The 17,633-nt window shown below is 33.7% G+C and overlaps 1 protein-coding gene and 1 long non-coding RNA gene across 2 annotated transcripts; both read right to left on the bottom strand.

Moving 5' to 3' along the window:
- Nucleotides 1-1,099: 1,099 nt before the first annotated feature.
- On the bottom strand, nt 1,100-3,435 carry LOC127700050 (uncharacterized). Its single transcript, XR_007981416.1, has 2 exons — nt 2,657-3,435; nt 1,100-2,086 (listed from the first exon to the last, which is right to left on the bottom strand). It is a non-coding gene; the product is annotated as an uncharacterized LOC127700050 (long non-coding RNA).
- A 1,336-nt stretch (nt 3,436-4,771) lies between these two features.
- LOC127700049 (testis-expressed protein 264-like) lies at nt 4,772-11,803 on the bottom strand. The gene is made up of 3 exons (XM_052203504.1): nt 11,519-11,803; nt 9,523-9,744; nt 4,772-7,011 (listed from the first exon to the last, which is right to left on the bottom strand). The coding sequence occupies exons 1-3, from the start codon at nt 11,783-11,785 to the stop codon at nt 6,394-6,396; spliced, it is 1,107 nt and encodes a 368-aa protein (XP_052059464.1). The 5' UTR covers nt 11,786-11,803; the 3' UTR covers nt 4,772-6,393.
- Nucleotides 11,804-17,633: the final 5,830 nt, after the last annotated feature.

Genomic DNA, 17,633 nt, shown 5'->3' with positions numbered 1-17,633 from the left:
TAAACAAATAAAGTTCAATTTCTTCTCAATGTCATATTTGAAATTTATGAAAATCAATAGGGAGATTACATCAATAGCTATAAATAATTCACCAAAGTTTCATGTGAACTGCTTAAAGCATTTTTGAGTTGTTGTCCAAAAACTGGAAAATCCCCCCTTTTTTAATGAATAAAACCCCATAACTCAGAAATGTAAAATCTAAAATTTATAAAATTCTAAAGGGAGCTTACGGATTGATAATTTAGTCTTAGATGCAAGATTTTTTTATCAGTTGTTAGTGGCTTTGAACTAGCTGTCAGTAACTGCGAGTACTCTCAGATTTGTACTTAGTGTCTTTTTGTTGTTTGGATGTACAACTACCTGACCACGTCCACTTGTATTTGTATTTATCCATCTGATGAGTTTAGCCTCTTTCAACTGATTTTTATAGTTCTTTCTTATATTGTACTGTTACACCACTGTCCCAGGTTAGGGGGAGGGTTGGGATCAAGCTAACATGTTTAGGCCCGCCACATTCTGTATGTACATGTATGTGCATGTCCCAAGTCAGAAGCCTATAAAAGTGTAATTCAGTGGTTGTCGTTTGTTTATGTGTTGCATATTTGTTATATTTGTTCATTTTTTTACATAAAATAGGCCGTTAGTTTTCTTGTTTGAATTGTTTTACATTGTCATTTCTGGGCCTTTTATAGCTGACTGTGCGGTATGGGCTTTGCTCATTGTTGAAGGCCGTACTGTGACCTATAGCTGTTAATTTCTGTGTCATTTGGTCTCTTGTGCATGTGTGGAGAGTTGTCTCATTGGCAATCATACCACATCTTCTTTTTTATATTTACATCAACAGATATAAAAAATTCACCAAAGTCAAGGTGAGACAACAAAACTTAGTTGTAAGATCTCTGAAATTTTTTACAGGGTACGAGTTTTTCTCATTGTTGGAGATTGTACGGTGACAGTAACACCTGTAACTGCTTAAACCCATTTCTTATGCACTTTAGTTTGATAAACTCACTGAATATCATACCACATCTCCTTATTTTTATATGCATTACAATTTACATGTGCATGTAATTGTAAATATATATATATCAGAACAAAATTCATTGGGTCACTTTTATTTATGCATCCTTTGGCACAATACAAGTTCTAAAATTACACAACATAAAACAACTAAATGTTATTTCAGATGAAAGTTTTGTTTCAGTTCCATTCATAGGATTTATTAGAATTTTGTATGTTTTGCCAAGTCCAATGATTCGCTCTATGTGACATAGAGACATAGTTGACTAAACCACCAGGTGTCGAACATTCAAGAATTTTCAGTGTTTCTGTTTTTATTTGATGAAAAGGTTGCCTGAGCTCTAGGAGCTTTAGGTTTTATCACGGGATATTCTGTGCTGTCAATAATAATCCAAGTCGTAGGAAACTTTAATTTGAAGTTGGATGGTGAAAAATACCTGACTAAACCACTAGATGGCCAAGTGTTAGCCTCACACCACTGTTTAGACATAAAAACAATCTATGTATACACAATATTCTTAACACTAGATTCAATCTAGAATCTAGACAGTTCAAAGTTGGTTGTATGATGCCTCAATTTCATCAAAGTCATAAAAAAACTGATTTTCAACTGACACCCTATCAATTTGAAAATATATGTATCTCAAACAATGTGCTGCTGGACCAAGTGTGGTCAAAACAAATAAAAATTTAGTATACAACTCTAAACCGGTATAAAAATGCATGGCTGTGTCACGTGTATTCATTTCAAAATTCTCTGTTAAAAACATAGGCATTGATGGTGTTTGCGTAATTCCATCTGTGAAGCTCAACATTAGCTCAGCAGTTGGTGGTGGAAAGTCATAAATCCTTTCTGCAGTATGAATGACTTCTTCAGGAAAACCAACTTTACAATCAAAACTTTCCTCTAGATTTCTACTACAATATTCATCAAGTTTAGTTCTTTTGTTTTCACAGGAAACTGCCCTGATTTTTCTTTTTGCGGACGATTCAGTCTCTTGCTTGGTCCAGGAAAATAGGCTGGGAATTGCAGTAGACTTAAGTCTCTGTATGGTGGGTTTGCGCCCTGAAAAAGGTTATAAAACATTAGTTTTTTTATAATTAAATGAACTTCCATTAGCAATGTATACTTTGTACTACCTGGCGAAATATTAACTAGATTTATTCATTACAATCTGGATAAAACTATGTTTGCCTGATTCAATGTATGTTATGTAAATCCAAAGGACAAACAATGAGAGACTTATGCAACAAACGTACATTGTTTGTACCTAAATAACTATAATATAGATGAGAGCATGTCATTGTTTTGTTCCTGTTAACATTGTCATTGATATTTTTCAAGAAAGTCTATGAGGCATAGCTTATGCATTCCTGTCATTACTACATTAGCATAATTACTGCTAAAATAATTCTCAGTATGATATACCTCTTGTAAGAAATCATTATAATTGTAGCAATCACCAAAAAATCTCAAACAGATCACATTGAATCGTAATCCAAAAAATTATGACGTCTTGAATTACCCACCCCCTTTTATTCTAAAACGATAATTGCGGTTGTAAACAGACTTTGGTTTATTCGCATGGCGATTACATATATAACTATATATTTCACAAAGAAAATAGAGTTTTACCATGAATAGTTTCCTGCACGTAGTCTTTTTCAGTAAAACGTGCCTTGCAAACAACAGCTGATTGAGATGGACTCCACGATATCATCGTGTTTTCGTCCAATCTGCGTATGGGCCATGGCGTTGATCCAACTTTTCCTTCTTTTTAAGTCATTTGGAAATGCATGTCCTCCTCTTAAATGACATCCAGGTACACAACAACAAGTACTTGGCATCGTTAATTAAAAATATAACTGAAATAGTTGCACAGTGCAGAAACCGGAAGAAGAGGAACAGGATCCGCTACCACGGCGCCACCTATTCAGGATCGATAATTTGATACTTTATATAACTGCGAAAATAACGTTAGACGGGTTCACGTGCATAAACAGAAATGCGCTTTAAATTGTATAATATAATTCATGTTCAGTCGACCTTTAATTATTATATCAACGACTGAAATGATTTATAAACATCTAGATTGCAGATAACACTCGAAATTAACCCGAGCTCTTTCCACACGGAATTCAAATAATTCTAGTTTGTCAATCGGTTGACTGCTTATAATGCAAAATACTAATATATCAAAAGTTTTTAAAACTAACAAAACACAATGATCGTTTCTCTATTTCCCAATGTAAATGAAATGAAACAAAAAACATTTTATATCGCAATAAGAAGAGGAGAGAATTCAACATTTCCGGATCTACTTAGAGTTTAATGACCCCCCACGTAGATAAGTTGGATATCGCGGAAGGAAGGATTAACCCGGCAACTAGAAAGGCATTAAAGCACTGCCTTTAAAAACATGTTTTACAACGTCAAAAATGTCAGAATGAAAATAGTCTTTTGTACTTCTTGCAACCAACTGTTTAGAAAAAATACTAATTACCACAACACTTAATAAATACAACATGGGACTTTAACTTATCGTTGATCCTACTAATGGATATGTCTTGAAAAACACATAGGGGAGATAATCTAAAATATCATATATTCCAAGACCATAAACTAAATACCAATGCATAAATAACACCTTCTCGGTTTCTAGGAAAGAAAGGCAAATTAAGGTAGACAACCCTTGTTAATTTAGCATACAAAAAGAGCATTCTTTTGGGCTGCCATCTTTGGTATTTTGCTTATTTCATTAGTTGGTACATATCATTTATCAAACTTGGAAATATCAAAGACTTAAACATCTGATCTAATTCTTCAAATATAAATAAAAGGAGATTTGGCCATGGGGCCAAAATCAATGACAACAACCAAACAGCACAAAAAATTAAATAGACATCTACAGGTCAACGCACAGTTTATAACAATAGACAGGTGTCGATACAAAATGAGAAGCTCTAAAACATCCAGTCTAGAAAACAAAATCTAGCAGAGACTATCAACATTCTACCATTAACAAAATAATACCCAAAATGACAAAAAGCACATCACAAGAAGACAAAAGACAACCAATAGCTAGATGTCTAACTTCGGACAGGTTTGTTAAAATATACTTCTGCAATACAACAGATTAATTCACAATTCAATGAATCAGTGATTTAATCAAGGTAGGTAACTTTAGCATATACATGTACATGTATTCAACTAACAGTGGTATAATTTGTACGCCAATATTATTGTAAATCAACCAGTTTTTAATCTTTTATGTAAAAAAAAAGAAAAAAAAGAAGTATTTCCCATTTTTCTTTTTATTTCCTGAAAGTACATAATCTCGTTTAATAAACCTTCCCACTTATATCTTTTCCGTCTACAACCTCCAAATAACATGTTACATCTCTATTCTAATTTACTTATCTTAAAGGTAATATTTTCTAAAACAGGAAGACACAGCACTTCAAATTTAATTACTTTCTTTTAACTATGAAGGCAATTAGTCATGAGAAAACCCTCACACTTTTGGTCTAAATGTCTGCAATGTAAGGACTTTGTTGTGACAAATGCCATCATACTTGAAAAATAGAAGATTTTTTCGATTCCTTTCTGTAAAAATATTTCTAACACATGTATAATAATCTCACCTGTTCTATATGGATTCAGTATTAAATACATGTATATGTGAAAAACTTAATCATGCAGACTTTTTAGTATTTAAAGGACTCTAAAAAATAAAACAAAAAAACTCAGTAACTATCAAAGATTTATGACTTTTAAACACTATACAATAAAGCACACACAAAAAAACCCGCATAGTTTAAATGGCACTCAACAGTATATTCTTCTCCTCTTTTAACAGATTACCCAGCAATCATTAAAAATCAGACAAGCTGCCTTTTAATGTACTGCCCAAATCACATGTTTGATACCCTGCTTCGGTATAGTGTACATACAAGTTAATAGAAAAAAATGATAAATAGAGGGGAAAAAATATATTTCATACAAACTCTGCCAAAATTAACCACAATAATTCTCTGATTACATTTTTTTTATGATATCAGTTAATAAGAAATCATATCCATGATATCTGCTTGCATAAAAAGATAAAAATTCAAACTCTATCTGTAAGTCATCGTTATACACTTATGTACAACAAATAAGCTCCAGATCTGCAGGTATTACAAAAAAGTCAGGAAAATTACAATGTTCAAGAACTCAAAGGGTCACAATTCTATGAAAATTATGTCAACCTGAACACAAAATTCGATCTGTAAGACATCATTCATTATACACAAATGTATCAAAAAGCCGAGCAATAGTTGCAGGTACATGTATAATGAAAAAAGTTCTAAGACAGCTGTTTCACTTCAGAAGACATGGGTAACACTTTATATCCTGGCCATTACTTTTGGAGCATTAAAATATTTGAAAATGCCACATTGAGAAACTTTTGTCCTTAATGCAAAAATGCAAATCAATCAACTAAATGTGTAAATATATATGTATTTGTACATTACAGATTAGATAGGTTTTCTCCACCAATCAAAATGGAAGGTGGAAGATGGTAGACATATGTGCATCCCGCCTACCATTATAGTTGATATGTTTCATCATAAAACTTGCAGGTACATTATGTACAATCCCTTGATATACATGGAAGCATATAAGCATTTGTACAATGTATTTAACATTTTTATAAATAATTTAATTAATACTTGAGTGGACATTGATCAGCTGCAAAATGAGACTTGTAGAAAATTCAAATTCTGTTTGTTTTAGATATATCAATTCAGAAAAATAATTACTATTCTGCTTCATAATAAGTTTGCTTGAAAAACATTGGAAACAAGTATTTCAACGAATTGACAATACCTGATGGGATTGTTTAGCATCAGACAGAAGATGCTTTGAGGCATATCATCATTGGTCCAGGCATAAACAGCATTACCTCAAGGCATCATTTGCCTGAAAGGGTTAAAAGGGAGTATTCATAACACACAGTATTGTGCATTTCTTCAAAATTCACTGCTTACAAAATGTGTAATTGTTACAAATACATGTAGCTTGAACACAAATATTAAACAAAAAAAATAAGAGAATAAATAACTTAAAAGTTTGGAGTGAGGTATTTAGTCTATCATATTTTTGTATAGATAATTTAAAAGATTTCACAACAAATATGTTCTGCTAAATAGCATGCCCATTTCATTGTTTACAATTTTCATCGTTATTTTTTTTTTTTAATTTGCCAAACAAGATATAATGAATAAATAAAAATTTGTAAACAGTTGGGGAAATGAATGCATAAACAAATCAACCAGTACTTCACTAATGTTCCCAAATCAACAAAATAAACAATTAATAAACAATAATCACAACTCTGTTTTATCATCTATAACCTCAAATGAGGATGAGGATTCATTTCCATCAATTGAATCTTGACTATCCTCTTTTTTCATGGCATCTAAGTTCTGAACATCACCTATCTTGGCATCAGTGACTTCTTCCTTTTTCATGGGACTCATTTCAGGGGATATTACTTGCTCAGAGCTAAAACCAGAATCCTGAAAGCTAGCAATGCTTGCTGTGATATCTTCAGGTAAAGACAACTCTGGCAAGACAACGTTCTGAATATCATCAAGAGTAACCTCCCTGTCAGCAGAATCATTTACATCTATTTCTTTAATAGGTGTATCTGATGGTTCTTCTTTAACTTCATCCAATCTCAAAAGATCCTCATCTTCATCATCTGAATCCTCAATTATACTTCCCATATAACTAGTTGCCACTGAGAATTCACTGCGAGATACACTTCCCCCATATGAGCTGTTGTCTGCTGACATAGATTCATCCAGGTCCTCTCCGTCTTCCATGGTACTGTCTGCTGCTTCTTCCACATAAAACTCATTCTGTTTGGCTAATGGAGCCATAAAGTGGATTTTTGAATCTTCATATATTTCTAGAAATGGATGGGCACATAATTTCTTTTCCTAAAAAGAATAAAAACGTATCTACATGCATGACATGTACATGAGCAGATGTTATCTAGTTTTATAAACATGAAACTAGGGTAAAACTTTGTTTTCCTCTCATCAAAAATTTAAAATAGCAGCCAACAAAAAGAAATTTTTTTGTTGACTCAAGTCAGACTGAATTTCTAGCACCAGAGAAACAAAATTGAAAAACAAAATCTTGAAAACTAGACTTGTTTCCACATAGAGGGCACCGCAACGGCTCTTTAACATTTCCATGTTCACCGAGCCATGAAATAGGGGTCAAAAGCCTAATTAAGCATATATGTATTAAAGTTCTCATCATAATGATCATGTGAACATAGTATTCAAAATTACCTTTTCCCAAACTTTTACCTGATACAGGAGGGACGATCAGATGCACAGACTGGAAAACAAAATGCTGTTTACATTTGTAAATGGGCTAGTGGTGATAAAAAAGTTAATAACAGGGCCAATGTAAAAAATTATTACATAACTGTATCCTTATGCTAGTTTTATACCATTTTGATGAATAACTGATTAAACAGTAAAACATTTGCCAAACAAGTTAAATGAAAGTTTTACGACACAGAATATCTGATAAAGGTTTGGAATTTATTGTAATATTATAATTATTGTACTGACCAGTAAATAATAACGGTCCACTAGACAGAGTGACCAGTGAACTGCCTATCACTGAACAGGGTCAATATAATTTAACCAATAATAAAGAATGATATATTGAAAACTATTCCATAATATTATCACAGTGTAGCATCACAACCTGATACAGGTACCCCCAAAGGGGTGGAAAAAACAAATGTGAAGTCCAGTAAGGTCAAAATCTTCTTATTTCTTATTATATTCTATGTTTAGCTGCCAGGCAGTAAAGTTTTGTGATATTTATTCCCAATAATGTAGCTACTATTTAAGTCTGATTATGCTCCTTAATTAGCTTTCTCTCTCTCTTCAAATCGTCAGATACGGACCAGGTGGTACCTGTTGAAAGAAGCATGTGACCAGTTAAAACTCATTTATCCTTCAACTATTCATTTGAAGTTTTTATATTTTATCATATTAAAACTTTAACAACACTATATTTCGATGTTTTCCAGGGGCGGATCCAGCCATCTTTAAAAAGGGGGGGGGGGGGGGGGGGGGGGGTTCCCAACCCAGGATAAAGGGGGGGGGGGGTTCCAACTATATGTCCCCATTCAAATGCATTGATCGTCAAAAAAAAGGGGGGTTCAAACCAAGGATCCGGAAATTATTCCAGACAATTTCGGTCATTAACATTTTGAGATGTTTCAAAAGTTGGTGCCCGTTTTCAAATTGTCGATATCAATTTCGACTATATTCATAGCATCAATGAACATGACGAACTTGTATTGCTGTTTCATCGCATTTACTAAGTAAAAGTCTTACCATTAATTACCATGAAGGACAGTTTAGGGAAGGCAACAGTCTAAAATTGAAATGATTTTAATGACTCAAAATGGTTAATTTCTCAGACATTGCTTACGTTTCTTTCGATTTGACAAAGTTAAAACCGGAAGTTTGCGATATTTTAAAGTACGAATAATTCCGGATTCATTTCCGGGATTTGTTTTGTTTATCAAATTGACAGGAAATCACCGGCTTTTTATGGCTTTTTTATTTCATTACCTTTAAAAGTGTTTGAATATAACAGATAATAGTTGCACTCGTTTAATTTAGCATGAAATCAATTTGTATTTTACGATTAAATATTAAATTTGCTGAAGACAATTTCATGCATGCGTATAACATAGTAAATAAAGCACATGTGTTACTCATGAAAAATACTTTTTTCTACGTAAATTTAGATTTAATTTTTAAATCAGAATTGATGACTGTCTTTGATGAAAAGTAAATAAATAATGAATATACTTGTCAGGGAACTTTAATGTTTAAAGATATTATTCTGAGCTTGTGATCACTGTCAGGTGTGAATTAAAACCACAGGTAAAAAGTGATTAGCGATCATTAGCCAATGTTTCCCGGAGGCATTGATATAGATATTAGGAGGGCCCTCAGGTTTATCAAACTTCTGTAGTGGCAGTTTTATTACAGGAAAGGGATTATAAACAAAAACAAGTGATCACAAGTGCAAAATGGTGATTTAGAAATCCGATTTCAAACATTGAGTCAAAGAAATGACCGAAATTACTTCTGTAAAAAAATAAAATTTGTCCTAAATCCCAATTACTCGTTTAGGACAAATAGTTTCATCTTAGGACATGACTGGCAAATATGACCATTTCCGGACCCTTGGTTCAAACACCCTGGAACCCCCCTGGATCTGCCACTATTTTCTAAGATTTTTATGTAATCAAAGCAGATAAATTGTAAGGCAAATAGTTTTTTACTGTACAGGGAATAGAATAGATACTTTTTGCTATCATTGTTTCTCTTTGCTTTGGGGGGGGGGGGGGGGGGTTCCTATATCTGATGGTGATGCTTCACAGTGATTAAGCATGTATATAATACCTTAACATATTTTGAAAGTTTAGGATAAACTCTAAACACTGCAAGTATTATCGACATGTAGCTTATGTATGGAAAATCTGTTTTAACAGCATAGGACACAGTAGGCAATTTAAATATTTTGTATCCTTCACCAATAAGGTATTTCTTCTGTTCTTCATCTGGAGTATCATCGTTCATAGCTATCATACCTCCAACAGCATATCGACATTGATCTTTTGGTACCTGAAAAACACCAAAAAGCCTTCAAGAATAAATTCACAGGCTATATAATTATAAATACTGGTAAGCATCATATCAAACGTTATTCCCCATAGTATTTGTTGTTGTTTATCTCCATTTAATAAATTTTCTAATTTCCCCTTGCTATTTCAAGAGCTAAACTGATAATGAAGCTACATACAAGTACATGTACACATGTAAATGGAATACTACAACATGAGAAAGACACATGTCTAGTGCTGTTAATTATACAATCTTAATTATGACAAAAAATCTGACAAAAGTCAGTGTGTATATTCTTTCCCTTTAGAACCTTTCTAACTTTCATATAATACACAATGTAAATGTAATGAATATTTCTAATTAACTATTGTATTTCAACTCAAACTACCACCAGTCTTGCCAGCCCACCTCCACTAAATTGATAAGTTAACATGTATGAATTTTGGAAATGTGCATACATTTGACAAATGTATGATGCATTTAAATAATTTTGGAAATATGGAATCATTCAAATTTGTGGGAAACAAAACCACAAATTTAAACACTTGACAAAAAACAAAAAGAATTTAAAACAGATACATGTATTTCATTAAACAATTAGCATGATAAGCAAAGGGAAATATTTTTTTAATCTTTGATAGAGTTCCAAATTTATGCAAGTTTACAGAACCTAAAAAGGGACCTCATTTTCAATTATGCCATTGTTCAGAAAGATTCTGGATATCTATCAATGGTCTAAGCTAAATATTAAAGGGCTACTACAGAATTTAAACTACATTTGTACTTTCATAGTCTGTATACCAAAATATCTTTTTTTTAAATAATATTATGTTATTACATATTGACTGAACATCCATGGTTTACCATGTTGCCCACCATTTGAACTTGTTTGATGTACACTTTGGAAAACATTTAATACTCAAATTGTGTGTAAAATAACTGTACATAACTTGGACATGATGTAAGCTGGTATAAGCTGGCTCCTTAATTATATATATAAACTCAAATAATGCAGAAGAACAGTTTTTCTACGTGTACATGTTTTTGGATACACCACTGCGGTATGGTATAGTCTGTATCTTAAGAAGGCCAAAAAAAAATATTTGTGTGTTTATATTTTTGATCGGCAAACAAAGAAATAGCCTTATCCAGTTTTTTTAATTGAATCCGGTATTGCCAGTAAGCAGGAATTTGTTGAAGTGATTTTTATTAATCAGATATGTTATTACTTGGTTTTAAATAATACTTGATGACAATTTTCAGCATTAAGCTAGCAGTTGAACAAAAAGTACAATTCTGTCAAGAACAATAGCATATCATCGTCTTCTTCTGGTCAACAAGGCTTCAATACATGTACTGACAAATACATGTTGTTGCCATGTGTGATTGGCAAATGAATACCTGAGTGAAATGTTATTTGTTAAATTTTCAGTGAAAAAAGTTAGGGTTGGCTATGTTACTCGATAATTTGGGTCGATAAGAGTATCGTAAACATACATTTTTGGGCCAAAATATATGATTATAATACACATACATTGTATCAATCATGGGACGACTCTTACTGTGGAGATAAACTAATTGACCAAGTGTTTTGTTCATCAAGTTTTGTGGGATAGTTAACAGAATAACTTATACATATAATTGTTTTCATTGCCCCAGTCCCACTTTTTTTTAGAATGCCACTGCTTCACTTCAGTTAAAATTCACTATAGAAAGAACTCAGCCCAGGTGACAATTGCAGTGTTTTTCTTTAAAGTTAGTTTTTTCTGCTTACCACTTTCGGGTCGTCATAGAAAATGCCTAAACAGCGTTGTTCTGGTTTCAAATGACTTGAAAGTTCTGTAAAAAATTGACCTGAATCTTTGTAAGGTCCTCTAACAAACTTGTATGCTATAGTGACTTGTCCTATTGGTGGCTTTCCGGTGCCTATTTCAATTGTGTGGAAAAGCCCAGATACATAAAGCAATGCAATAATTGTTAGAAATAATAGAAATACAACAAAAATTATCAAAACACCAATAATCATGTCAACTTCCGCCATTTTCCCACAAAAACAATGTTTATTTGGTCCTTTCTCCTACTTGAAGGGAGACCCTAGAAGCATTCGAATAGCAAGGTGGAGCTAACTCTATTTTCCCGCCACTACGTCACAAAAAGAAAAGTCAAATCTGCAAATCTGACGGAGACATGATATCATACAAATTCGTTATTGTGTACATAACATATAAGGTCCCAGGTCAAATTAAACCAAATCAAAAGTTTGATCAAGGATTTGTATAGTGGTTGGTTTGATTTTATTTAAAAAGTACATATTAATGATTTTAAAGAATAGGACAAACAAGTATCATTGACAAAAATATCTTAATTTGCTTATTTTTCCGAGGCCCTTTTCTTTTCTTAAATGCTATTCAACATGCCTATCCTAAAAAAAGCTATTTAAGAGCTTTGGAATCGACTACATAAAAACACAACTTAAGGATGACAGTTCATACAATACAAGGACGATAGACAAGGATAAACACCTTGGACCCACAATGATTTTTGTTATAAAAATCCTTGTGTGCAGCAGAGACTGCATCGGAGTAATACATACAGAGACATACATACATATATGTATATATGTCTCTGATACATATTTGATAGATATTTAGGGTATTGCTACATTTATGCAATTATAATTGTTTATACAATCGACATATGTCATGAGAACAATAAAAACACTTGACAAATTGTATCATAATAAATGAAATAAATGAAATTGAAAGTCTCTCTGACAAGATGGAAAATTACACCAATAACAACATACTGTAGTCGTAGTATTGTATAGTAATATTTTTTCTGAATAACTGAGCAAGACAAGCAAGTTAATGAATATCATCATTATTTATAGCCATATTATTCTGTCAGGGTTACACAACAACACTTTATATATGTATTTGAGATCAAATTTAATAGGTAATTTCTTTCCTCTGTATGCTTACTACATGAGAAGAAAAACGGGAACTCCGCCGTCTTCTCTCGGCACTTCCTCATTTGGTCATAAAACGTACGCATCTGAAAATTGTGGAAAAGACGAGTCTTTTTTTGTCACAGTTTGTGACTGGTACCCAAAATATGCTGAAGTTACATAACTTTACAAGGAACTAAATATACTGACCATGTCGGAAATGACTGGATTATCGCATTGACGGGACTTGCCACTCGACAATCGTATCGCCTTATCTTGTTGGATCTGTTCTAATTACCGTTAGTATAATAGTCCCAGCTACAGTGACTGTTAATGACGTCTTTACACTTAATCCATTGGATTCTGGATGTGACTGTGTTAATGAATGCTTCTTTTTGTAATTTTATTGGGGTGTAAAAGTGTTGACCGAAGCACATTTTGTATGAAGCACGAAAGCGCTTCATTCTAAAAATGTGTGCACGATCAACACTTTTACAACCCTTTCAAATTACTAAAAGAAGCATTTATTTCTTATAATTACATTTTTATGCTAAGACCAAGAAAACTCATTTTATCAAGTTTTTCTTTTATTTCAGTACCTGTGCACTTTTTTGTGGAAGCACGTGTCAACACGAATGTAACATTTCATTTTGATATAAAGGTTAGCTTTTGAATGACGCGCGATTGTTAACCAATCAAACTAACGGATTCTCGTGAAACATACATAAAATGTAAAAATCAGTTGTTGTTATTGGCTTTGAACTACGCTGTCAGTAACTGCGATTACTCTCAGATCTGTACTTAGTGTCTTTTTTTCGTTGTCGTTGTAGTGATGTACGAATGCCCTGCCACGTCCGGTCTGTGTTTTTGTTACTTGTTTTTCTGCTTTGTATCGATCTGGTGAGTTAAGCTCTTTTCAACTGATTTTTATAGTTTGTTTATATGTTGTATTGTTACAAAGGTTGGGCGCTCGTAAACATGTTTAACCCCGCCACATTCTGTATGTGCCTATCCCAAGTCAGGAGCCTGTATTTCAGTGGTTGTCGTTCCTTTCTGTATATCATATTTGTATTTCGTTCATTGTTTTTAGCTCACCTGGCCCAAAGGGCCGAGTGAGCTTTTCTCATCACTTGTCGTCCGTCGTCGTCGTTAACTTTTTACATTTTGAACTTCTTCTAGAGAACCACTGAATGGAATGAAACAAAACATGGCATGAATGTTCCTTATGAGGTGCTGACCAAGTGTTGTTACTTTGCAGCCGATCCATCATCCAAGATGGCCGCCAGTGGGTGACTTAGTTTAACATAGGACCCTACGGGAAATACATACAAATGTCTTCTTTTAGAGAACAACTGAATGGAATGAAACAAAACATGGCATGAATGTTCCTTATGAGGTGCTGACCAAGTGTTGCTTCTTTGTTGCTAATTTACTGTTCAAGATGGCCACCAGGATATTTTATTAAATAACGGGACCAATATTAAACCAAATTTGGCCTCAATCATTATTTGGGTATCTGTTATGATTTTTATCTATCTTTACATGATATCTAAAACCAAAGTAAAGTCAGGTGAGCGACACAGGCTCTTGAGAGCCTCTAGTTTTACATAAATCAGGCCGTTAGTTTTCTCTTTTGAATTGTTTTACATTTGCCATTTCGGGGCCTTTTACAGCTGACTATTGGGTATGGTTTTTGCTCATTGTTGAAGGCCATACGGTAACCTATTGTTGTTAATAACTGCTATGTCATTTGGTCTCTGGTGGAGAGTTGTCTCATCGGCAATTATACCACATCTTATCTTTATATTATAAACCAATAAAATGCTCCGCTGGGGCGCAGCTTGATACGACCGCAGAGGTCGAACCCTGAACAGTTGGGGCAAGTATGGACACAACATTCAAGCTTGATACAGCACTGAATTTGGATTGTAATTAAATATTTGACACAGCATAGGTTTCTGACACAGAATGAAAGTGGTCTAAGAACTTAAATTTTTTTAATTTACCTATTCAAACCATATCATTATTATTTGCTTTTATATATAAATCAGAAATAACCAATTTAAAATGGAAAATTTTAAAGAAAAAAAAGGAAACCCCCCCCCCCCCCCCCCCCCAAATTTTTTGAACCCCCTTATGATTCATCACCCCAAACTCAATCCCAGCATTTCTTTGTGGTATGGTACCTTGCAGTACAATTTCAGAGAGATCCATACACTTGAACACAAGTTATTGTCTGGAAACTAGAAAAATGCTTGTTTTTTTTGCCCCTTTTTGGCCCCAAATTCCTAAACGTTTAGGGCAATTACCCCCAAACTCAAACCCAGCTTTCCCTTTGTGATATGGAACCTTGCAGTACAATTTCATAAAGATCCATACACTTACACACAAGTTATTGTCATGAAACTAGAAAAATGTTTGTTTTTTTGCCCTTTTATGGCGCCTAATATTTAAAATTTTGAGGGAATTACCCCCAAAATCAATCCCAGCATTCCCTTTGTGGTATGGTACCTTGCAGTACAATTTCAGAGAGATCCATACACTTGAACACAATTTATTGTCTGGAAACTAGAAAAATGCTTATTTTTGGCCCCTTTTTGGCCCCTTATTCCTAAACTTTTTGGGCAATTACCCCCAAACTCAATTCCAGCTTTCCCTTTATGACATGGAACCTTGTAGTACAATTTCATAAAGATCCATACACTTACACACAAGTTATTGTCATGAAACTAGAAAAATGTTTGTTTTTTGCCCCTTTTTTGCCCCTAATTCCTAAAATTTGGAGGCAATTACCCCCAAAATCAATCCCAGCATTCCCTTTGTGATATGGAACCTTGTGATACAATGTCAGAGAGATCCATACACTTACACACAAGTTATTGTCATGAAACTAGAAAAATGCTTGTTTTTTGCCCCTTTTTGGCCCCTAATTCCTAAAATTTGGAGGCAATTACCCCCAAAATCAATCCCAGCATTCCCTTTGTGATATGGAACCTTGTGGTACAATGTCAGAGAGATCCATACACTTTCACACAAGTTATGTCTGGAAGTTACAAAAATGCTTATTTTTGGCCCCTTTTTGGCCCCTAATTCCTTCACTGTTGGTACCATAACCCCCAAAATCAATCCCCACCTTCCTTTTGTGGTATTGAACCTTATGGTAAAATTTCATTGAGATCCATTCACTTAAACTAAAGTAAGAGTGCGAAAAATAATGTGTCTTCGGACGACGACGACGACGCCGGACGACGACGACGACGATTACGACGACGACGCCAACGTCATACCAATATACGACCACAAAATTTTTTTTGCGGTCGTATAAAAATTAGCTCTGAATATACGGGAGCTCTGACAACCGACTTTTACATATAACGTACTACACAAACGTAAGGCTAAAATCATAAACTTTAAATTATGTAACTAAAAGTGAGAAAAATATGATAGTTTTGCTAAAACATTGAAACAACACAGTGCCCAAGTGCTTGTGATTGACTTCATTCTGCGATTTCTAATTTTTATTCATATCGTGTAGGAAAAACATTTTCTGAATTTGCTTCTTAAGGTCTTAAAAACCCCAGGACAAAGTGTTTCTTAAGGTCTTAAATACCACAGGACAAGACAGTTATTGGTAATATCAGAACATCATTATTCAGATTTATAAATTGAAGTCAAATGCTGACATGACCATCTTCTGATTGAGCTTGCTTATGTATCCATACGACCAGAGCAACCATAATTTTTAGTGTTGCCAACGATAATTATTCGGTTTTAAAACCGTCGAGGGGCCAAATATCGAATACCAAAATCATTAAACGGTTAATCGGACATTTTTTTAACAAAAAAGGGGGTCTTTCAATTCTCTATTCTTTAGGAAATGTTTCTCTATTCAATATATTTTTGCCCATTATTTTCTATTCTTTATTTTTTTGTCGATGTTTCTCTCTTCTTTATATTTTTTGGTCTTGTTCTGCACTTTTATCCATTATTCTCTATTCGGTAAACCCTACCCAGACCCTTATACATTGAACAGTTGTAAGATGATAAAATTTTACAATTTATATGTTTATTTCATCTTATTTTACCTTAATATCGAGTGAATGTAAATATAAAAATGGTGCATAACATCCACTTCCAAGGCTCGATCATATTTCAAACGAAATGCGGATACAAAAAATAGTGAAATGTAAATTTAGTATACAGTAAAAATGAGAATGGAAACGGGGAATGTGTCAAAGAGACAACAACCCGACCAAAAAGCACCAACAGGCCAAGGCCACCGATGGGTCTTCATTACAGCGAGAAAATGCCGCACCCGGATCGAGGCGGGCTTCATCTGGCCCCTAAACAAAAATGTGTACTAATTCATAGAAAATGGACGTCACACTAAACTCCGAAACATCTAAATGAACCGAAATTAAAAAAAAACATACAAGACTAATATGGCCAGAGGTTCCTGACTTGGGACAGGCGCAAAAATGCGACGGGGTTAAACTTTTTTTGTGATATCTCTTATAACTCTAGTCAATGTAGAATAAACAAACACACAGCAATACGCACAGTAAATCTCAGTTAAAGAAGTCCGAGTCCGATGTTAAAATTAGTAACAGAAGAAACTATAAGCAAATTGACAATGATAACATAAATTAACAAAGGACTACTAGCAGTTACTGACATGCCAGCTCCAGACCTCAACAAAACTGATTGAAAGATTATGTCTTCATCATATGAATATCAAGTACAATCCCTCCTGTTAGGGGTTTAGTATCATACCATCATAAAATATACAAGAAAAACATAACCAGTATCATGCCAACTACTGGTTTTAGAATAAATGTGTTTATTTCGATGCAAAGACCATATGAGTGAATCAATGTTTAATTAAAAAAAATGCCATCTTTAATGACCTGACAACAGTATCGTAACTATATCCCTTCTGCAT

This window comes from Mytilus californianus, unplaced genomic scaffold, assembly GCF_021869535.1.
Source record: "Mytilus californianus isolate M0D057914Y unplaced genomic scaffold, xbMytCali1.0.p SCAF_47, whole genome shotgun sequence".
NCBI lineage: Eukaryota > Metazoa > Mollusca > Bivalvia > Mytilida > Mytilidae > Mytilus > Mytilus californianus.
The sequence above is the reverse complement of the archived record's forward strand: the minus strand, read 5'-3'. Positions and strand labels throughout refer to the sequence as shown.